At 46.8% G+C, this 24,087-nt stretch overlaps 1 protein-coding gene across 1 annotated transcript; it reads right to left on the bottom strand.

Annotated features, from left to right (window-relative positions):
* Positions 1-135: 135 nt before the first annotated feature.
* ERO1A (endoplasmic reticulum oxidoreductase 1 alpha) lies at positions 136-20,721 on the bottom strand. Its single transcript, XM_066551721.1, has 16 exons — positions 20,595-20,721; positions 11,418-11,537; positions 10,080-10,163; positions 8,567-8,605; positions 7,608-7,684; positions 7,443-7,516; positions 6,670-6,790; positions 6,233-6,270; positions 5,406-5,417; positions 4,243-4,269; positions 4,001-4,093; positions 2,832-3,078; positions 1,872-1,941; positions 1,653-1,739; positions 1,248-1,381; positions 136-524 (listed from the first exon to the last, which is right to left on the bottom strand). Exons 1-16 carry the CDS (start codon positions 20,697-20,699, stop codon positions 464-466), a joined length of 1,389 nt encoding a protein of 462 aa, XP_066407818.1. The 5' UTR covers positions 20,700-20,721; the 3' UTR covers positions 136-463.
* Positions 20,722-24,087: the final 3,366 nt, after the last annotated feature.

Here is a 24,087-nt window from a genome sequence, read left to right as displayed (position 1 = left end):
GAATTCTGAAGAAGAGGACTCCACCTTGGGACAGCAGCAGCTCCTACAATCCCTTGAAGTTGTTTTTTCATGCAGCAGAAGTTGGTGTAGGCACACTGTGAGTGAGGGGCTGCTTGGAATGATGGAGCAGACAAGGAATTTCCCCCAAATTTATTCAATGGCACAGTTCTTGCCCCACCTCCAGCTTCCAAAGGTAAGGCCATGGGTCTGATCCATCTTCAAACAGCACAGCAATATTTCAAAAAGAGTTATTCCAAATGATCTTCCAATATATAAAATAAAATTTACATATAGTCCCCATTTTTATACCAAAAAAATAGCTTTTTTTTTTTTCCCCCTTGTATAAAATATCTCCTCAGCAGGTTACAGACAATCATGGGACAGGAGGCCCAGCAAGTGGTTTCCATGGTCAGAGGGGTGCAATGATGGTGTTTGTCCTCAAATCTCTCTTTCTCCACTGAATTCATCTCATGTTTTGTAAGAGATTCCTAAAGTTTTCCAGTTCTTTCACGCTGGTTGAAACCCTGTGTGCAAGGAAAGCAGAAGGGAAATGTTACAGCAACATTCATGTAGTGAATTATTTAAAATCTGGGAGAAAGGGGCTGCATCCAGCACAGCTTCAAGCAGCTCTTGGGAAGAGAAGATTTGGAATTCCAGCTAAATTAGGTTGAGGTTACAACCAGGCCCTTCACTGTTCCCCTGCCTCTTTCTAAAGCAAACACTGGGAGTCACAGGGGAATAGGATGTTAAGGAACTCATCCTTGGAAAATCCTCTTTGCCAGAAACTCCTGGTCTCTCAACATCACAAGGAGCTCATGCATAACCAGAGTGTCCTGAAATCCCCTCCCAAAGGCCTCATTATCCTCCTTTTCTGACCAAAACTCCTCATCCAGAGAGGCTGGACTGATGGATTCCAGTTAAAAATGCCATCATGAACTGGGGGAGAGGCTTGAGGACAGCAGCCCTTGCCTGGGACAATGCTCCAAAAACAGTCACACAGTTCCTTAAAAATGATTAAATTCTTTATATCTTAGCATAAATGCTTCCTTGAATTCCTTACAGAAATGCAGAGTATAAAGAATATTTTAAATCATTCCAACTGTTGTACTCCATACCAACACCTGGTACCACACTATGACCAGAGCAAGAGTCTCTCTCAAAACTGCTGGGAACTGCCTGAAATTAGAGCTCAAACTGGATGTACACAGCAGTTTATGCAAAAACAGAGGGGAAAGTCTCAAACTCACCTTCCAAAGGCATTAAATAAGGCCACAATTTCTTGTCTGGTCAGCTGGAACCCATAGGAAGGGCCACTCTCAGGAATCTTCTCGATGAGGTTCTCTGAGAAGAGGATCTTCAGTGCTGTGCCCAAGCCCTGTGTCTGTGCAGGGATCAAAGAGGATCCTTGAACAGCAGCACTCAAACCTCCCTGGGCAGCATCCTCTGGACAGGCCAGGAGGATTCCACTGCAGCCAGGCCCTGCAGCCCTCCCCTCTCCTGGCTCACCCCAGCTCCCCAGGCTGAGCAGGCTCCCATCAGCTGCTCCCTGCACAGCTGAGCAATCAGCAGCCCTGAGCTCTATCCAGGACCTGCTTGGGATCCAAGGGCCAATCCCAGCCCCAGAGCTCCCAAATATTGCTGACAAATCTCACCTGCAGCTTCCCCCACAGCCGACACTTGAAGCAGCCAACACAGTCCATGATCTTGGAAATGTTCTTAAAGTGCAGCCTAAATTCCTCCTGGGGGGAAAAGACATTCATGGTTGTGCACTAATTAGGGCTCCTTCCAGGTATTAATCTGAATTAATCCTGGAATTCAGTGGGACTGAGGTAGGAAAAGCCTCCTGCAGTGGGGTCCTTGGCAGGAATTACCTTTAGTTTAGCAGCTTCCTTTTTATTCCCTGCAAAGAAGGAGTTTTCATCGAAATGCAGCGGGAAGGACCTGGAAGGGAATGCTGAGAGTTTGATTTCTGCCCTCCTTGGATGTATGGCTGCAGTCAGGGGTGGGCATAAACACAGGTGGGAGCCACTGGACATCCCCAGAGGTGTTTTAATCTGACATCCACTCCCAAGGAGTGGAATGAGATGATTTAAGGTCCCCTTCCAACCCAAACCACCCTGGGATTTTATTTTCTCTTCAAATTTGTATTGATTGCATTCCAATTTGTATTTGATTGTACTTTCTCTTCCAATTTGAGCTGGCATCTCATCTTGGAGACTTTTTCAGCAATTTCAGTGCTGACAGACAGAAGCACAGGAGGGTGATGAGATAAATCAAACATTGATCACTTTAGGAGACACCCATTTCTGTCTGGTTCCAGTATCTTCTATTCCTTTTACTCCAAACTCCATCCAACAGCTCAAACCTCTGTTACCAAGATATTTAGGATGGTTTTTTTTTGTTGCAAACATGAAGCCAGGCCTGGTATCCCACAGATGAGTCACACAGGTAGCCAATTTTAGGGCTAACACGTAGGCAGTTATTAAATTCAATTCTGCTAAATCCAAAATGCAGCCAAGGCTATTAAACCATGAGACTAATTAAACTGTGGGACTAATTACCCAAATTCTGCAATTTCCATACAGATGTTATTAATGTGTTCCCAGCAAAACTACACTACTGGTTCCATGTCCCTGCTCATGGCAAGGGGCTGGGCTAGATGACCTTTAAAAAGCCCTTTTCCAACCCAAACCACTCCATGTTTCTGTGATCCTACTGCACAAATGACTCCAGGAAGAAGCCAGAGCTGCCTTTCTAGGAGCTTTACATGGCAGGTTAAGCACACAGGGATGGTGGCAGAGCCACTGTCCCCAGGCACTGAGTGCAATTACTTGGCCAGATGGAGAATTTCCAGCAGCAGGTGTTTGATCTCTGCATCCTGGCTCTCATTGCCGGTGTACAGCTGGAACCCAGGGCGCTCAAAGAAGGGCAGCACTTTGGACAGGGCCCTCAGCTCAATCAGGTACAGAAAATAGAGGTTTTTGAGTCTTCTGGGCCCTTCCCCATTGGTAAGAACTTCATCAAACCTCTGCTGGAACTCCGTGACGTTGGGGCCCCATTTCTTCTCCGACCACGAATCTGAGACAGAAACAAACCCCAAAGGCATCAGAGGTGCAGGGGTTTTGTGGGAACCCCCCAAGGGTTCCTTTGATGGGGAGATCCCTAAAAAGTTCTGTGTAGAACTGAGAGACAAATGGGACTTTTTGTATTTTTGGTCTTTAGGTTGTTGTTTATTTTTTCTCTTATCAATAGTTTAGTATGTTGTTTACATGCTAGACTTAATGTAGAAAGAGAAAGGTAATAAAAAGCTACAGGTTAGGTTGTTGTTTATTTTTTTCTCTTATCAATTTTATTTTTTCTCTTATCAATAGTTTAGTATGTTGTTTACATGCTAGACTTAATGTAGAAAGAGAAAGGTAATAAAAAGCTACAGGTTAGGTTGTTGTTTATTTTTTTCTCTTATCAATTTTATTTTTTCTCTTATCAATAGTTTAGTATGTTGTTTACATACTAGACTTAATGTAGAAAGAGAAAGGTACTAAAAAGTTACAGGTTAGGTTGTTGTTTATTTTTTTCTCTTATCAATTTTGTTTTTTCTCTTATCAATAGTTTAGTATGTTGTTTACATACTAGACTTAGTGTACAAAGAAAAAGGTACTAAAAAGTTACAAGACACAAAGGTTTAAGGTCTTTTAAAGTTATTTTGTTCAATTAACTTTTAGAATTAGTATTTTATTCCTATCTTTCTACTAATAACTAATTATTTGTTTGCTCACTCCAAAATAACCTTGGAGGAAGAACAGAGGGAATATTTGCTGGAAGGGCTGGTACAGAACATGCTGTCAGACCCAGAAGCATGAGGCAACTGCATCCCTAACCCTGTTACACCAGCTGGCTGCTGGAAGAGCACAAACAGGCTCCAAGCAGCACCTGGCAGAGCCAGGGAGGTGTCAGTGAGGAGTGAGGCAGGAGAGCTGGGGCAGGAAGCAGCAGGATTTACCTTGCAGGAGGTACCTGGCACTCAGGTGGATGTTGATGCTGGCGTGCAGACCAGAGATGAGCCTGTAGAAAGCTCTTTTCTCCACACAGACCCCTGCAAAGAAAAGGGCAGTTTAAGACACTGAAGGCACTCACTGGATTGTGAGGTAGGAATCTAATCCCACTGAGAGTGGCCACTAATCCCAGCATTGCCCATTTCCTGTCCATCCCAGGAGGAGCAACCACGTCGAGAGCGAGGATTACCTTTGAGCCACTTGTAAAATGTGTGCCCTGGAAAGAAATGAAAACACATCAGTGAGGGAACAGCCCAAGCCTGATGCCCTGAATCCACCTCCAGGCTGGCCCCAGAGGACCCTCAGCCCACTCCAATTTGCAGAAATTGGGAAAGGAGCATTAAAAGAGCATGAAAAGAGTTTTCCTGCCCACCCTTGTGAGTGATGCTTCTCTAACACGGCACAGCAGCAGCTCAAACAGCACGTGGGCTTTCCCCAGGGGGCTGGGGGGGCACAACAGGGAAAAACAAGGATCAGGGATTGCTTTCCTCTTCTGGCCACAGTGGGGAGAGGGATATTTTTATAAAACAAACAAACCAACCAACCAAAAAACCACAGAGTGCAACCGAGCGTGCAGAATGCCACAAGTCAGGGTTTCACTGTCCCTGCTCTGTGCAGGGAAGGGATCTGGAGATCAGGATTTGGGGATGGTCTGGAGACAGGAAAATGCTGTGGAGAATGGAGAACTGCAGGGAACAGCCCTTCCCAGGGCCTGAGGGAGTTGGGCACCCCTCTCCTACTGCTCCAGATAATGGCAATTTGGGATTATGAATCTGTTCAAAGCTTTCCCAGTAATGAGCACTGAAAAAACACAGAACAATTCCTGTTCCCAAAGGCTGCTCACACTCGAGTGACTGCCTTCAGACTGGACTTGTGCTGTTAAAAAAGCGCTGCTGGACTTTTCAAACCCTTCACATGAGGATGGGCTGGGACAGGGAGCTCACAGGGATCTCCACTCTGCTGAGCAGGGACAGGACCTGTCAGAGAAGGGCTGGAGCTGTGCCAGGGCAGGTTTGGGTTGGATATCAGGGAAAGGTTCCTCCCCCAGAGGGTGCTGGCACTGCCCAGGCTCCCCAGGGAATGGGAACAACCCCAGGGCTGCCAGGAGTGCTTGGACACCACTCCCAGGGATCCCAGGGTGGGATTGCTGGGGGGTCTGTGCAGGGCCAGCAGCTGCACTCTGATCCTTGTGATCCCACTCAGGACTTCCTATGACGCCATGCCTGCAGTTCCTGGTTTGCCTGATGAATGATTTTGCTAACCAGGTGCATTATCTGATGCACAGCCTGTGACAGCAGGATAAGGACAGCCCACTTGTTTCTGTTAGCAGTAAAAACAAACAGTGCCACTCACCTCCATCATCTCCTGGGGGAAAAAAGCACAAGTGGCGGAGGGAGAGAGAGAGAGAAAAAGAGAATAAAAACATTACACACAACCAAAATTAGGCTCCAGAGTACAAGCACTGCTCTGACAAGAGAAGGATCCTCTCCAGGGAGGTTTGGAGATGTTCTCAACACAGAAACCCCAAGTGCAGCTCTGAGGACACCGGATGAGAACGGTGCTGAGTAACCTGAGCAGTGCAGGAGGGATCAATATTTGCAAAGGAAGTAACAGCTGACATTTCCAGGGACATTGCACATGTCCTTCAGCAGGAGAAGAGCCACCCCTTCCCACCAGGGTCACAGGAGGGGATGAACAGCTCCACAATTGAGGGGGAAATGAGGAGCTGGTGGCAGAGGGTGCTGCTGGAGGTTGATGATGATCTCTTGCTCCCAAACCCCCTCCCTGCTTTCACTGACACTGCCTGGCCTTGGCTCCAGGGCAGAGCTGCTCTCTGGGTGGTTCCATGGAGGATCCAGCCAGGTTCTCATTTCCACCCATCACAGGGGCTTTGGCACTGCCAAATTCAGAGACCAGGGAGCCAAGGAGAGCTCAGGGGTCAGTCCTGCTCCCAGCCCCTCCAAACCTCACCATTTTCCAGGACTGGAAAATCAGACATTCCTTTTTCACAATGGATGCTAGGAAAACCCACTTCCAGGTGCCACAAAATTCTACACTTGGTCAAGAGCTACAAGATATTTCTGATCCAGCAGGAGAAGGAGCCCAGGGAACATTTACTGCTCCTGGAGCTGGGATCAGTTCACTACTAACCCACTTAGTGAGATAAATAAATGACTCACCTCTGCCAGATGCCAAAGGTCTTTTTACATTCTGAGGCCTAGGAGGAGGAAAAAAAATAATTTAAATAAGAGATGTAAATAAGTTACTGTCTCTTGTGTGCACAAACAGAGCAGAGCACAGCAGAGCAGAAGTAGCTACTTCAAACAGCCTGAGGGGATCTAAAATCCTCTTCCATGCTTTAACTTTGCTCAGGAAGGGAAAGGATAGAGCAAAATGTGGGTTTCTGTGGGGTTTGGTGGTGCTTTCTCCTTTTTTTTTTAGAAAAAACAGGCAGGAAAACTCAATTCTCTTCTTTTGGGCCAGCCACATGACTTGTCCCTGGTGCACCCCACCCTGCACAGGCACTGGAGCAAAGAGGAGGATGAGGATTCATTTCTGCCCCTCTGCACAATCCAGCACCCTCAGGTTTGTGGAACTGGTCCCCCAAAGCACCTACTTGAAGCAGTTTTCTTCATAAATGCTGTTCCAAATCTTCCAGGCATCGGGGCCCTTGTAGCCAGTGTAGCGTTCTGGGTTCAGGAGCAGATCCACGTACTCAGCATCAGGAGAATGGATGTCTGTGGAGCACAGCTGCCTCAGGGACAAGGATTTTCTCAGGGAAAATGATATTTTCCAAAGCTGATCCAGCCACCTCTGCCCCACCTTGCTGGACACAGCAAGGCCCTGAGCAGCAAGGAAGCTTTTTCAGAAATATTGGTGTATTATTTTCAAAATACTGAGGTCACGGGGGTGGAAAGGAGCAGAAATGCTGTTTAGATGAAATATTGCACTTTGGCCTGGAATTGGGGCTGTTCAGGCTGGAGAAGAGGAGGTTGTGTAGAGCCCTCACAGCAACATTCCAGGATCTGTACAGGCTACAGGAAGTGGGAGAGGAGCTCTCACTCAGGAACTGTAGGGATAGACAGGGAATGGCTTCCCACTGCCTGAAGGGCAGGGATGGGTGGGATATTGGGAAGGAATTCCAGATGTGAGGGTGGGCAGCCCCTGGCACAGGCTGCCCAGAGCAGCTGTGGCTGCCCCTGGATCCCTGGCAGTGCCCAAGGCCAGGCTGGTCAGGGCACCCTGGGACTGTGGAAGGTGTCCCTGCCATGGTAGGGAGTGGAATAAGATGGGCTTTAAGGTTCCAACCCAAACCATTCCATGATTTAAAGCTCAGCAGAAGTGCTCAAATCCCATGGCAGCCCTGCCATCCCTGCCAGGTGCCCATACCATCAGCCTCACAGAAGCTGTCCGAGGAGTCGTCGTGCTGTGCCCACTGCAGCACTGCCTGCCGTGTTTCCTTGCTGCAAAAAACGTGGGGAAAACCTCTCAGAGAGGGCTCTGACCCCAGTTTTCCTTCAGGACAAGGAAGGATTATGGCAAAAGAAGTCAAACCTCAAAGAATCATCAACGGCTCCGAGCCTCTTGGCTTCCTCACACTCCTCAGCGAGGCTGTTGGCTTCTTCTGAATACTGGGTTGGAAAGCAAAGGGGTGGGGAGGGATGAGGATTAAAAAATAATTTTTTTTTCTGTTTTAAGTTAGCCTTCAGTGCACTATTAACACAGGTTAAGCCCCAGAAAGCCTTTCATGATTTAGCCCCCCCTGTGTTTGCACAGGATGTCCCAAAGGTTTGTGCAATGCTGCCGAGTCTTGCAGGGACTCGGGGCAGCCCTGGCACTGCCTTGGGAGCTTTGTGTGCCTGGTGACACCAACTCCTGGAGAGATGGCAGAACACCTGGCCCCAGTACAGCCACCCCACAGGCTCTGTGCTCTCCAAGCACTTGAAGAGAGTAAAAATTCAAGCCTAAAGAACATCCTGACATTTACTGAGCCACGCTCAAAGCCTGGGGGCAGATTGCGATTCCTCATGACAGAAAAAGACTTTGAGGGGCTGGAGAGGGTCCAGGGAAGGGAATGGAGCTGGGGAAGGCTCTGGAGCACCAGGAGAGGCTCAGCCTGGAGCAAAGGAGGCTCAGGGGCCCTTGTGGCTCTGCACAGCTCCTGACAGGAGGGCACAGCCGGGGGGGTCGGGCTCTGCTCCAGGGCACAGGGACAGGAGCAGAGGGAACGGCCTCAGGCTGGGCCAGGGCAGGTTTGGATTGGATATCAGGGAAAATTCCTTCCTGGAAAGGGTTGCCAGGCATTAGAAGGAGCTGCCCAGGTTGGTGGGGCAGTTCCCAGCCCTGGAAGTGATCAAAACCCACATGGATGTGGTACTTGAGGACATGGGGCTGGTGCAGTGACAGCTGGGCTCCCTGACCTTCCAGGTCTTTTCCAACCTTGGCACTTCTATGGCACAAAACTGGACCACAAAACAAACCCCCCTCATCCTTTTGTGCTCAGCCACACCCACCTTGTAACTTCCAGCTCTGATTCCATCAGGGACTTCATCCTGAAAGACAAAACAAAGCAAGTGCCACCTGTGGGGCTGGTGAGACCTCTCAGCCCCATCTCTGGGAAAGGTCTGGGGTGTCAGCACAGCTGCCAGAGGTGACAAGGTGACCACAACACTCAGCCCAGCTTGCAGCACATCCAACTCCTCACTCCTCCCCAGACCAAGGAGAAGAAACATTCCTAGTTGTTTATTTTGATTTTGTTTTCTTTTTTTTTTATTTTTTGCAAGATTCCTCTTCTCCAAAGGTCTGAAGCCTTCCTCAGGTGCTACATCAGGTTCTGCTTTGCTTATCCAAGCAGGAATTTGGGGAAGCCAGGTCTGGCATCATCTTCCTGGAAGGAGCCCAGGTGCCTCCTCATATTTTTCATCTACCAGCCCCTGACTCAAGACATTCCAAACTTCCCTCTGATCCATCATGATTCCATCTGATTCCATCAGGGAATGTCAGCCCCACACAACCAGCCCCAAAATTCTCCTCAACTTTCATTTTCTCCAGGAGTAGGAAGGCAATAGAACCATTTCTACAGGAGCAAATACCGTGATGGTAAAAAGAAAAATTAAGCAATAGGAGTTATTTTTATTGATTTCAGGATGAAATGGACCTAAATCAAAATAATTAAGAACAGCAGGGACAGTCAGTTCTTAAAATTAGAACAACTTTCAGCTAAAACTTAGGTAATTGTAACAGAACTCCATCACATTACTCATAATCACTACCAAAAATAGATTTTATTTTAAGGAAGAAAAAGTATTTAAACAACATTTAGGGCTATTTTGAGGTGTAAAAAAAAAAAAAAAAATTCATCATTCCATTTTAGAACCCAAGAGTGAGGGAGTAAGACAGTCTGTGCTGGCTGTCAACACCAAAACATGAAATGTCCCCAAAGGGGCCACCAGCCACCAAGCTGTGACTCCCTCACCTTCTCACCCCCTGGTTTTGGGCAGGCATCTGCAGTCAGGGTGTTTTCTTACAGCTGAGGGAACAAAACCCTTTTGTTTTTGGATACAGGATACAGGGACAGGAGTGCCCTTGGAAATGGGATGCTCAAAGAACCATTTCTCCTACAACAGGCCTGGAAAGCTCTGAGACAAATTCATTAGCCAAAATTAAACCACAGAGCAGCTCATGGGCAACAAATTCTGTCAATTAACACAAAATCAAGAATGGATTTGCCCTAAAAACGAATGACTAATTGAAAAAAAAATCTAAAAAGACCAGGAGAAGTTTTTGGCTGTTTGCAGAGGGTCAGCTGTTAAAATCTGCCTTGAAACTTTAATTAGTATTAGTACAGAATTTAAGATTTTGGCCTTTCTTATGGCCACCAGTGCTGCTGCACCCATGAAAGATCCATCAGAGCCCCAGTTTTGCTGTAAGTAGAATAAAGATTCAGTCACTTGTCTGCTGTTCCCTCTTGCTCTGCAAAAGTTAAATAAATTTAAAAAAAGGTAAAAGAATGGATTTGGTACTTACAGAGGGGCAGGGCTGAACAGCACAGTCTCTCATTCCACAGTGACTGTTGTCCTCCCAAAAGGGACAAGGTTTCTGTAGGTTTACCTGCAAATAACACATCACCCATCAGTAACACATCTCCCCCTGCAGCCAAGCCAACCTTCCACTCCCCATTTTTCCAAGAGAAACCCAAGTTCTGCACTTGTTTGTTCCAACCAGCAACCCCCTGGTGACCCAGACTGACAACATCACTCACAACCTTGTTATCAGCACAGGTTTAAATCCTTTTAATCCTTGCTTGGGTCTTTCTGCTGGGGCTTTCCCACACACACATTTCCATAATTCCAGAATGTCCTGAGGGCCAGAGCTCCCTCTGCTCTGGAGCCAGGCTGGGAGAGCTGGGAATGTTCCCCTGGAGGGGAGAAGGCTCCAGGGAGAGCTCAGAGCCCCTGGCAGGGCCTGAAGGGGCTCCAGGAGAGCTGGAGAGGGACTGGGGACAAGGCATGGAGGGACAGGAGCCAGGGAATGGCTCCCAATGGCAGGGATGGGTGGGAGATTGGGAATTGGGAATTCCTGGCTGTGAGGGTGGTTATGCCCTGGCACAGGTGCCCAGAGCAGCTGTGGCTGCCCCTGGATCCCTGGCAGTGCCCAAGGCCAGGCTGGACAGGGCTTGGAGCCACCTGGGACAGTGGGAGGTGTCCCTGCCATGGCAGGGGTGGCACTGGATGAAACCATTCTGGAATTCCAGGATTCAAGGCTTCATTCAGACCAATCTCAGTCATTCTGTCACAAATCCCAACCCTGGAAAGAGAAAGGACATGAGCTTCTTTAACAAATCCAAATTTTTCTCTTTCATGAGTTGGTACCAAGCACCATTATTCCAAAACAATCATCATTTAACAGGATTTGGTGGGTTTGGAAGAGAGGGGCATAAAGGGAATCTGACTGAATGGGAGCAGAATCCACCTCATGGAATCCAATCCAATATGGAATGTCTGGCAGCAACAGCCATCAATGAACTTGAGGGTCTGGAACTAATGCAGGTTTTCCATGTGAAATCCTCTCATTATGGATCACCGCTCATCAGCATCTTTAAATCACAGCTCACCAAAGGAAGTCCTCTCATTAATGTGTTGCATAAGAGGCAAAAATGGATAAGAAAATATCTTTGAAATCCTCTTAAAAGTACATTGCATCTTATCGAGATTCTCCCCCAACTGACTGACTGCACTCTTAAAAGATCAGGGTTAAAATGCAGGTGTCTGATTTTGAAAAGATCAGCAGTAAGTTCATAGGAGATTAAAAAAAAAAAAAGACAGCAGCACACAAAGAAATACAATTCTTGCAAGAGAAAATGACCTTGTAGTATCTAAAATAGTCACTTTGCAGGAGTTCATTCAGTCTAGGAAAAAGTTTGTAGTTGTTGAAGGCATCGATGGTTTCTACATCACAGGTGCAGTCATCTAAATAACCAGTAACCTGGGGGAGAGAAAAACAATGAAATCACAATCAACCACACCAAAACTAAAAAATCAAATATAACAACTAAATATAAACAACTATACGTATAACAAATATAAGCAACTCAGCCAGGACTTTTTAACACGGCAGAGAATAAAATAATTCATCATTTTCTTTCCTTTTCCCAGCAAGCCAAGTTAAGTTTAAGCAGAATGGACATGGCTGCTGAGAGCCAAGGCTGCCAGCTCAGGGCCCTCCTGGATGAGCCTCAGGAAGCCACTCCTGGAGGATAACAGGGAGCTAGAGCTGCAGTTTGTATGTGGCACCAGCTAGGCAACAATGCCACAATGCCAGCCCCACAGAAAGTCCTTGTGGTTCATCAGCTTTGGTTTGCTTTGGTTTGGTTTGGTTTGGTTTGGTCTGGTTTGGTTTGGTTCAGTCTGGTTTGGTTTGGTTTGGTTTGGTTTGGTTTGGTTTGGTTTGGTTTGGTTTGGTTTGGTTTGGTTTGGTTTGGTTTGGTTCAGTCTGGTTTGGTCTGGTCTGGTTTGGTCTGGTCTGGTTTGGTCTGGTTTGGTTTGGTTCAGTCTGGTCTGGTCTGGTTTGGTCTGGTTTGGTTTGGTTCAGTTTGGTTTGGTTTGGTTTGGTTTGGTCTAGTTTGGTTTGGTTTGGTCTGGTCTGGTCTGGTTTGGTTTGGTCTGGTTTGGTCTGGTTTGGTTTGGTTTGGTTTGGTTTGTTTGGTTTGGTTTGGTTTGGTTTGGTTTGGTTCAGTCTGGTCTGGTTTGGTTCAGTCTGGTTTGGTTTGGTTCAGTCTGGTCTGGTTTGGTTTGGTTCAGTCTGGTCTGGTTTGGTTTGGTCTGGTTTGGTTTGGTTTGGTTCAGTCTGGTTTGGTTTGGTTCAGTCTGGTTTGGTTTGGTTTGGTTTGGTTTGGTTTGGTTTGGTTTGGTTTGGTTTGGTTTGGTTTGGTTTGGTTCAGTCTGGTCTGGTTTGGTTCGGTCTGGTCTGGTTTGGTTCAGTCTGGTCTGGTTTGGTTCAGTCTGGTCTGGTCTGGTCTGGTCTGGTCTGGTTTGGTTTGGTTTGGTTTGGTTCAGTCTGGTCTGGTTTGGTTCAGTCTGGTTTGGTTTGGTCTGGTCTGGTTTGGTTTGGTTTGGTTCAGTCTGGTCTGGTTTGGTTTGGTTCAGTCTGGTCTGGTCTGGTCTGGTCTGGTCTGGTGTGGTTTGGTTTGGTTTGGTTTGGTTTGGTTTGGTTTGGTTTGGTTTGGTCTGGTTTGGTTTGGTTTGGTTCAGTCTGGTTTGGTTTGGTTCAGTCTGGTCTGGTTTGGTTTGGTTTGGTTCAGTCTGGTTTGGTCTGGTTTGGTTTGGTCTGGTTTGGTTTGGTTTGGTTTAGTCTGGTCTGGTTTGGTTCAGTCTGGTTTGGTTTGGTCTGGTCTGGTTTGGTTTGGTTTGGTTCAGTCTGGTCTGGTTTGGTTTGGTTCAGTCTGGTTTGGTTTGGTTTGGTCTGGTTTGGTTTGGTTCAGTCTGGTCTGGTTTGGTTCAGTCTGGTCTGGTTTGGTTCAGTCTGGTCTGGTTTGGTTTGGTTCAGTCTGGTCTGGTCTGGTCTGGTCTGGTGTGGTTTGGGGAGACCGCCATGAGTGTGAGCAGAGGATGGAGCAGCTCTGCTGTCAGGAAGGGCTGACAGGAGCTGGGGTGCTCACCTGGGGCAGAGAAGGCTCCAGGCTGAGCCAAGTGCAGCCCCCAGAGCCGGAGGGAGCTGACAGGAAACACAGGGAGAGAGGATTCACAGGGGATGGAGTGGGAATGGCTCCCAGTGCCTGAGGGCAGGGATGGGTGGATGGATTTTAGGAAGGAATTCCTGATGTGAGGGTGGGCAGGCCCTGGCACAGGGTGCCCAGAGCAGCTGTGGCTGCCCCTGGATCCCTGGAACTGCCCAAGGCCAGGCTGGACAGGGCTTGGAGCAGCCTGGGACAGTGGAAGGTGTTCCTGCCATGGCAGGGGTGGAATGGGACGAGCTTTAAGGTCCCTTCCCACCCGAGCATTCCATGACTCTGGGATTAAGTGCAGCAGTCCCTCTGCTGGCCTCAGAGAGCCATTTGGCACAAAAACATCTGTTCTACATCTGATGGATCCTTCTTGCATCATCCTGAACAACTCAACAGGCTTTGTGCAAGCCCTGAAGGAGGAAAAATAAAACATCAAACAAAGAAAGAAGTAGCACAAATTCAGCTGTGGTTTCCTGACACATCCATTACTGGCAGATTACAAAGTTGCTCAACACAGAAGTAGTTTTGCTTCCCCCACACCCCCAGTGAGTCCTTGGGGAAATCAGAGAATCCTGGAATCATTCAGGATGGAAAAGATCACCGAGTTCAACCACTCCCCCAGCACTGACCATTCCCCAGCTGCCACATCCAGAGAGATTTTCAATCCCTCCAGGGATGGGCACTCCAGCACTGCCCTGGGCAGCTGTGCCAGAGCTGGACAACCCTTTCCATGAAGGAAATTTCCCCAATATCCAATTTAAACCTCCTCTGTTACAACTTGAGGCCGTTCCCTCTGCTCCTGTCCCTGTTCCCTGGAGCAGAGCCCGACCCCCCCGGCTGTGCCCTCCTGGCAGGAGCTGTGCAGAGCCACAAGGGCCCCTGAGCCTCCTTTGCTCCAGGCTGAGCCCCTGCCCAGCTCCCTCAGCTGCTCCTCATAACTCAACAAGAGCTACACAACAACTTAAATAAAATTATATTTACCACCATGGAAATGGAGCTGAGAGGAGGATGCAGAAATGGAGCACAGAGTCACATGAAATGGGGAGGTGGGGGAAAAAATAGCCAGAATTCCCCACCCCACTGGAACAACTCTGTTTTGTTGAGGCAGCATGATTTGGAGGCTCACTCATATTTTCAGTGTTTACACTGCAGCTCAGTGTGTCACCATCACACATTTACTGAATTCTGTCCTGCATTTTGCACAGTAATGAAGATTAACAGTGATTTAAGATTTCCACTCACCTGAATCACCCTCGTAAAAACAAACAGCAGCAATTTGCTAATCCAGTTACCCAATTTAAAGCTGTTGCAAATTTATATATACATTTAAGAAAACACATCAAAACAACAAACCACAGGCACTAACCAACCACATTTTTATTTCCTGAAATCTTGATATCCTTCAAGGCAGGAAGCTTAAAGGTTGGGTCTAAAAGTGACCTAAAAAAAGATTTGGGGATAATCTTCAGCTGCTCTCTGTATCCAAAGGAATGACATCCCTGTAAAAGTGGGAACATTGGAGCTCCCACCAATGCTCCCTCTGGCAGCACCATTTGGACCAGGTCTGGTTTTGTTATGTCTGGTGACCAATTCAAGCCAGAACCAACCTCATCCTGAATATAATCCAGAGATGAAAAACTAACATCACTTTTTTTCTTGTCAAGCCAAAAGAGATGACAGCAGCTCATGTGGACTTAATTTTATTTGGTTGGCATACCCTGCAGGGCAATTAAATAAATCAGTTTGCAGGCTGAACACTGCATGGAACTACACACAAGAAAGATTCTTGACTGAAATTACATGAAAGTTATACACTGAAAGATCTGAGCTTGAGGCTTCAGCTGCAGTCTTGTAATCTAACTTTGTCCTCTTCTAGTAGTAGGAAAAGATGTCAGAAACCAGGACAACAGTGCAAGAGGAGCTGGAAATAAATGCATTAATGGATAAGATCACTGTAGTATTTTTCCACAAGTTGTCTGTGCTCTACCCCACCAGGAAGCACTGCAGATGATCCCAAATCCTTAGGACTGGATGGGGGTTGTCCTTTGGAGCACTCCAAACCCCAGTTTATTGGTGGGATCAGCCTCAGGGTCACCCTGAACACACCTGTGGGGGCAAGGGGCAAAGGGAAAGGTGCTGGGAAAACTCCACATCTGCTCAACCTTTCTTCCTCCAAGGATTTCAGTCAGAATGGGTAAAAATGGGCAATTTCCCCAGGCTGTGTGTGCACAACCTACAGCCAAAGGAGTACAGAAGAGAAGCAGCACCAAGAGCTGAGGCTCCTCAGAGCCCTGGTGAAAGCCCCAGTGATGCCCCAGCAAACAGCTTGAAGCTGAGCCACTGCAACACGCAGGGCAGCGGCAGTGCCAGAGCATTTGGCAGGACCTGTCTCCATTTCAGAGGTTCCCTCTTGCTCCACAACCACCCCAGAACCTAAGACTCAGGGCAGTGGCAGTGCCAGAGCATTTGGCAGGACCTGTCTTCATTTCACAGGTTCCCTCTTGGTCCACAACCACCCCAGAACCCATTTTTCAGCCCTCCCTTGGTTTGGGACTTCACCTCCTGCTGCCAGAGCTGCTGAGCTCTGTGTCAAACGTGCCCTGCAGTGGGTGGTACCTCAAAACACTTCCTCCCACCCCACACACAAAATATTTACCTACATCCTCAGCCTGTGCCAAGGAGAGCAGCTGTTTGAGATAAACCAGGGATGGACCCAGTCCCCAACATGTGCCATGAGCCTGCTGGCACCGTGAATCACCCAGCTGAGGGGTTTGCTCCACCTGCCCTGGGTGTGAGAAGCTGGCAGGAGGCTGAGGGGCAGGGCAGGGCTGGGCTGGGCTGTCCCAGTGGGACAGAGCAGCAGGAGTGGCTCTGGGTGCTGAGTGAGCTCCAGGGTGAGGTGCCACAACCCCAAAATCCAACCTCCACCTCGTGTGCTGGGAATACCAACAGCAGGGACTGTGCAATCCCTGGGTTTGGCCTCTGCTTCAGCCTCCTTCTCCTCCATGCTGCTCTTCCCACCTCCTTCTGCTGCCCTGAGTGTCACAGGAACATCCCCTGAGCAGTGGATTTTGGGATTTCTTCTCGCTGTGTCCCACAGCACAGCCAGGCAGGAAAGAAGGAGAACTTTCCCTGCATCTCCCACCACAGCCAGGCAGGAAAGAAGGAGAACTTTTCCTGCATCTCCCACCACAGCCAGGCTGGAAAGAAGGAGAACTTTCCCTGCATCTCCCACCACAGCCAGGCTGGAAAGAAGGAGAACTTTCCCTGCATCTCCCACCACAGCCAGGCTGGAAAGAAGGAGAACTTTTCCTGCATCTCCCACTACAGCCAGGCTGGAAAGAAGGAGAACTTTTCCTGTATCTCCCACCACAGCCAGGATGGAAAGGAGAACTTTCCCTGCATCTCCCACTACAGCCAGGCAGGAAAGGAGAACTTTCCCTGCATCTCCCACCACAGCCAGGCTGGAAAGAAGGAGAACTTTTCCTGCATCTCCCACCACATCCACAACAGGGCACAGGGAAGGGAATGTCACAGAGGCTGAGGGGTTGGGTTTAGCCTGTACCAACTTCCCTGGCAGTGCCTGCTCCTCTGGACAAGTCCCAGGCTGATGGTGAGCAGATGCCTTCCCTGCTCCCTCAGCAGAAGTCTCCTGGCACAAAGGAGTGGACTTCCATGATCCTTGTGGGTCCCTTTCAGATTCTATGAAATTATTTCATCTTTTCCAGTGCACTTGGAGCAGGTTGCTGGCAGCCAGCTGAGCACAGCCACTCCTGCACCTGCCCTGGAAGCTTCATCTGCCACTCCAGGTGCTCTGTCCCCATCTTCTGCCCAGAAAACAAGGACTAGGTTTCCCAGAACTCACACAGCAGCAAATCTCACGTGGGAGCCTCAGGATGGGGTCAAACCAGGGCCTGAAGGGCTGTCACAGCATCCCAGAATGGTTTGGGATGGAAGGGAGCCTAAAGACCATTTAATTCCACTCCCTGCCATGGCAGGGACACCTTCCATCATCTCAGGGTTCTCCAAGCCCTGTCCAGCCTGGCCTTGGGCACTGCCAGGGATCCAGGGGAGCCACAGCTGCTCTGGGCACCCTGTGCCAGGGCCTGCCCACCCTCACATCAGGAATTCTCAATTCCCAATCTCCCATCCACCCCTGCCCTCTGGCAATGGGAAGCCATTCCCTGTGTCCTGTTCCTCCATCCCTTGTGCATCCTCTCTCTCCATCTTTCCTGTCATCTCCCTTCAGGTACAAGAAGGTCACAATTAGGCCACCCTGAAGTCTTTTCTTTTCCAGGCTGAACAATCCCAGCTCTCCCAGCCTTTCCTCACAGGAGAGCTGCTCTGATCATCTTGGTGGCCTCCTCTGGACTCCTACAGCTCCATGTCCCTCCTGTCTGCAAGGAGCACAGAGCAGGACACTATTCCAGGAGGGATCTCACCAGAGCACAGAGGCAGAATGTACCTCCAAGATCTGCTTCTCTCCACCTGGACACTCCTCCTGAAGAGAGAAGAGTTCCCCTTTCCCAGAGAAATGGGAACTGTGCTAGGAATGAATCCCTGCCCCAGAGGCTGCTGAGTGAACACCAATCCCACAGGAACACAAGGACAGCCTGAAAACCTGCCCAGGGCCCAGGGAGGAAACTCTCCATGGCCAGACTCACCCCTAATGACAGCATCCTGCCCACAGAAACATTCCCAAAGGCAACCAGCCCTCAGGCAGACAGGAAACCTTCACAAAATCCCCTCTGCCAAACACCTGCAGCACATCCTTAATGCAGCTGCATCAGCCTGTAAACAGCAAATGAACAATAATTACCAGGAATATACAGGAGACATCCATGGCTGACTAAAGCTGTGATGCAAACAGAATATCTCGAGGGGGGGATGAGCTGCCTGTAAAATTTGAGGGGATTTTGATATTGGAATGTTAATCAGAGCTTGGGAAGCAAGAAAGCAGTATTTGAAACACCAGTGTTTGTAGCAAGAGATGGATGTTTCTAATAAAGGTTTCAGGGCTGCTTGGTCTCTAAGGAAGGGGGGTAAAATAACAGTGACAAAAAGAAGGTGAGGCATTGCCCTGGGTGCAGGCACACAGGAGAGCAACACCCATTCCAGAATCACAGCCTGCTGAAGTCAGCACCTGGAATATTGCTGGAGCAGCACTCCCAGAAGTGGCCCTTGTCACCTGTCCCAGCACAGGCTGGCAGACAAGTCAGAGCTCTTCCAGTCACCCACTCTGAGGCTTCTGCATCTCATGAGACAGCAGGAGATGGTTCACAGGAGGAACCCAGAGCTGTACCAGGCCCTCAAGGAGCTAAACAAAGGAGGGCAAACCAGATCATTGAAGGCTGGCCCTGTGTTTTCTTTGGTGGCCAATAAAAACCACCAGACCAAGGGGATCAGCAGATTATTTTTAACCAAAAGATGAGGCAGCCCTCAGGTGTGATTTAAAAGGGTTGGTGGTTACAAAGGCTGAGAAATGCTGCCCTACATGACACCTTTTCCTAAAGGTAATAAAAAACCCTGCCCTAAACATTTGTAGGGAAAACCAGGCTGCTCCACAGAATGCAAAGTGCACTGCAGCAACCCAGCAGTGCTCAGAGCAGCACACCAGCTCCTCCAGCCCAAGGAAAAGAGCCTGGCAGTCACTGCCATGCCAGAATGCCAGTTCAGGTAGTGGCTACAGCTCCTTATCCCATTCCACACTCCTGACTCAACATTCAAACCTCCCTGCTTACAGGAAGCTGCAAGGAAAAACCCTGCAGAGATCCAGAATCTAAAGGCATGTTTTTCAATTCTTTATCACCAGAGCTTTTATTTACCATTTCCACAGGAAGCTGAAAGTGTCAAGAGCCTCCCCAGAAGCCAAAGCCAAAGCCAAGAGTGTAATTCCATTTGTTTTCTTTCTCCACTCTCAATTCCTGACGCATGTTTAAGGACTAGAAATTTAATACAGCAAGAGTAGCATTTACAAAAACTTCCTGTTTTTAAAGGCAACCAAAAAAAGGGGCTAAAGACATTGTGACATCCTCACTCCTTGATCTTACAAATGTGCTTATCACAGGAATTATTCAGGTTGCAAGGGACCTCAAAAACCATTTTATGTCACCCCCTGCCATGGGCAGGGACACCTTCCACTGTTCCAGGGTGCTCCAAGCCCTGTCCAACCTGTCACATCATAACCTCTAAGAAATCAGATGCAATATTCTTACGAGCAGGTCGTGTAGAGCAGAAACTTTTTTTTTTTGTGCTTCCTCAGAATGACTAAAGGACTAATTTGCTCTCAGAGTAGGATGGAAGAGATGTGTTCAGAAGAAGAACCTGGCCTTCGGCACTTCCAGGGATCCAGGGGCAGCCACTTTGCTTGTGCAAAGCGCTGTCAGAAGGAACTGCAGAGTGATCTCTTCCTTAAAACCAGGCTTGTACCCAGTTCCCTCATTTCTGTACCTCAACAGAAGCTGCACTGAGTGCACAGTGACACCCCTGGCACACAACAAGAGGAATTAACCCCAGAGGAGTTTTAGGGAGCAGAGCAGCCCAGCTCCCACCTGGGCATGGCAGGGCAGGGTGGCAGGAGAATCCTGGACAGCAGAGCTGGGAGAGCAGCAAGGCAGGAGAGGGGATGAAGCAGCTGCCAGAGATAACAATGATATCCCTGAAACATCTCAAGAAAGGCACCTGGGTAGCCGGGGAAGAAATGCTCAACAAGTTGGAGCACTCCCCTCTACTGATGGGAGCAGGGAGAGAATACAGTTAAGGTGGCATGGAAGAGAACCACAGAACCCTGGAATGGTTTGGGTTAGAAAGACTTTAAAGCTGATCCAGTCCCACCCCCTGCCATGGCAGGGACACCTTCCACAGTCCCAGGTTGCTCCAAGCCCTGTCCAGCCTGGCCTTGGACACTTCCAGGGGTCCAGGGGCAGCCACAGCTGCTCTGGGCACCCTGTGCCAGGGCCTCCCCACCCTCACAGCCAGCAATTCCCAGTTCCCAATCTTCCATCCCACCCTGCCCTCTGGCACTGGGAGCTATTCCCTGGCTCCTGTCCCTCCATCCCTTGTCCCCAGTCCCTCTCCAGCTCTCCTGGAGCCCCTTCAGGCCCTGCCAGGGGCTCTGAGCTCTCCCTGGAGCCCTCTCCATATGAACCCGCCCAGCTCTCGCAGCCTTTCCACCCAGGAAAGCTCCCGCAGCCCTCGGAGCATCTCCGAGCCCTCCTCCGCGCTGTCCCCAGCAGCTCCACTCCCTTCCCACGCTGGGCACCCCCGACCTGCCCACCGAGCCCGAGCCCAGCCCCATCCCGCTGCCCCCCCGTGCCCACCTGGCAGAAGCAGCTCGGCTGTGCGCCGCGGGGCAGCGCCAGCAGCCCCAGCAGGACGAGCCGTGCCCGCAGCCCCGGCAGCACGATCGCCATCGGTGCCGCCATCTCCGTGCGCGCCCGGGCCGCAGCTCGGCGGGGCCGCCCCGCTCGCACCGCCCCGCCCGGGGCGCGGCCCGGCGGCGACGCGCGGAGCCGCACGGAGCGAGGGCACGGAGCCGCCGCCTGCGGGACACGGAGCGGTCCGCCGGTCCGGGTTGGAACGGGTAATAACAATGGCATGGTAATAACAATCATTATCCGCCTTGTCGGATTAAAGGCTTTTGGGGTTTTTTTGTAGTTGTTGTTGTTGTTTTTTTTTTTTTTTTTTACTCAGAGGCGTTTTGAAAAGTTTTATTCTGTTTTTAGTTTCATTTGAAAGGTGAGATAATGCAGATGTTATAATTCGCGCTATTACAATCAGAAGCTATTTATTTATTAATTGCACTATAATATACATATTATACTATATTATATTAATCATATTATATTAATTACTATATATTATTCTATTAATTACTATATATAATAAAATAATATACTTGATATATATTATATAATATACTTGATATATATTATATATAATATATGTCTATTATTATATGTATATATAATGTACATATATTATATTATATTATATTAATTGCATAATATAATATAATATAATATAATATAATATAATATAATATAATATAATATAATATAATATAATATAATATAATATAATATAATATAATATAATATAATATAATATAATATAATATAATATAATATAATGTAATGTAATATAATATAAATATGTGCATTATTATATGTACATATAATGTACATATTATGTCCTATTCTATTCTATTTATTACTATATATAATAATATATGTAATAGAATGTAATATATGTGTATTATTATATGTATATATAATGTACCTATTATATTATGCTATGTTATATTATATTATAGTGTATATTTCTTAATTACACTCTATAATACACTATTATTATATGTATATATAATGTACATACATTATATTATATTATATTATATTATATTATATTATATTATATTAATTGCATAATATAATACAATACAATAAAATATAATATAATATAATATAATATAATATAATATAATATAATATAATATAATATAATATAATATAATATAATATAATATAATATAATATAATATAATATAATATAATATAAATATTATATGTGCATTATTATATGTACATATAATGTACATATTAGTTCCTATTCTATTCTATTTATTACTATATATAATAATATACGTAATAGAATGTAATATATGTGTATTATTATATGTATATATAATGTACCTATTACGTTATGCTATGTTATATTATATTACAGTGTATATTTCTTAATTACACTCTATAATACACTGTAAGCATTTCTTGGCCTATCAGTTTTGGCCCCACCATCCTGTAAATGTTTTAAAGCTAATCATTCAAAATTACTTTTTGTGGGTCTTAATACAATGTATCTTTCATGGTTCTATTTTTCTAAAGTATTTAATTTTTTTTTTTGTAAGGCTGTCTGTTAAAACTTCTTTCTATTTCTCTCTTAACAGTATCTCTCCTATTCTATAACATTTCTAAATTAATACTTCTTACTTTAAAATTTATATACAAATACATACTATAGAAAAACCTTTGATCAGGTTTAAAAATTTTCTTCAAATCTATTTCTTACATGGTAAAAGAACAATATTTCCAGTGCTGGGGTGCTCCTGGCCAACAGCCAAAGAACACTGAAGTGTGTACAGCCAGTGGTATCTTTATCCTGTTACGTGCTGAGGTGCATGCATATTCATGTGTCTCATGCATATTCATGTGTCTCATGCATTATTCAAACATTCTTTCAGACTTTCTGATGCTTTGGGAACTCCTTTGTTTGACTTCTTCACACTCAGGGTCATCTGCATGACACCCTGGCTGTCAGGTCAATGTGTTTTATTTCTTCTCTGTCTCCATCCTGCTGGTTCACATTCTCTGATAAGGATTTAGTATTAAATTAAATTAAATTTAACATGGTACTCTCTAATTGCTCTGGTTTGTGTCATGGTTGTCACCTGGACAGGTTGATCAGTGGATGGCCTTACACTGGTTTTACACAAAAGCCTTTTCACATATAGAACAATACATTCATTTCACCATTATTTCCATAAGTGATACATAGATATTCTATTTCTGTTCTATTATATTCGTAGATATTATATTTCACAACTATTTCTGTGAGCAATACTTGTGCATGCTTAAACTGATAGAGATTATATTATATTAACAAGCAGCTAAAAAGAGTTATATTTGATATTGTAACCAATTATAATAATTCTTTTATTTTAATAATAATAAATTAATTTAATAATAACAATAATTTACTAATAATCACTAACAACATGCAAAATCTAATGCATAAATGCAAAAGCCAGTATTATCTGGTCATTTTTCATAGTCACACAGTGGGGATTTGGGGTGCAGCCCCCCAGCCCCAAGGGCTGACAGATGAAGATCAGATCCAAATTTTTATTAGCAAAAATAATAAAGCACATGCAAGGTCCCCATTGTGTCGTGGGTTGTTTTGTCTCCACCAGGAATTTACAGCTACCAAGGGACAGAGGAGAAGGTGCCAATATAAAACAGGGATGTTCACTTTACAGAAGAAAAAAACACTTCACCCCACTAAAGATGAAAAGCAATGCTAATAATCCAGACCAAAGCCAACTTTAATGAATATTCACACATATTAATTACCTGACAGTGACAGCCAACCATTTAGTCCATTTGTATCATGGTTCATGTTTTGCCTTCACAATGACTGGAGGGAAAAAATTAGAGAAAAAACAAATTTACTTCATTCATCTTCTGAGGTGTGGTTTGGAATTAGCCAGTGTGTTTTTCTGCCAATAATCTGATCACCAATGCTTTAATTCTTTGCTCCTCAAAATCATTAAGCAGATTTAAATTACAAAAGCTTATTAGTTTGTGGGCTGCCCCATCCTGGAAGTGTCCAAGGCCAGGCTGGACAGGGCTTGGAGCAGCCTGGGATGGTGGAAGGTGTCCCTGCCTTGGCAGGGGGTGGGATCAGATGGGATCTAAAGTCCCTTCCAGCCCAGTCTGGGATTCCAGGACACCAAACCTTCCAGGTTTCACCCAGAGTAGCTCCACTCTGAGGCAGAGCGTGAGGAGAAGGTGTCTGATCCCTGCCTGGCACTGACCAGCCAACAGCCCTTCCATGGCACCACCAGCCTTCCCTGGCACACCATTTGGGATGAGCTCCAGGGGTAAAGCAGGATTTGGGGGAGCAGCTGCTCTGTGACTCAGGGCCCTTGCAGAGCCATGGGGATGGGAATGAAACCCCAATGTTTTTCTTGGTTTCCCCTTGCCAGAGGGCAGGGATGGATGGGATTTGAGGAAGGAATTCTTGGCTGTGAGG

Source organism: Molothrus aeneus, chromosome 6 (assembly GCF_037042795.1).
Source record: "Molothrus aeneus isolate 106 chromosome 6, BPBGC_Maene_1.0, whole genome shotgun sequence".
Lineage (NCBI taxonomy): Eukaryota > Metazoa > Chordata > Aves > Passeriformes > Icteridae > Molothrus > Molothrus aeneus.
The sequence above is the reverse complement of the archived record's forward strand: the minus strand, read 5'-3'. Positions and strand labels throughout refer to the sequence as shown.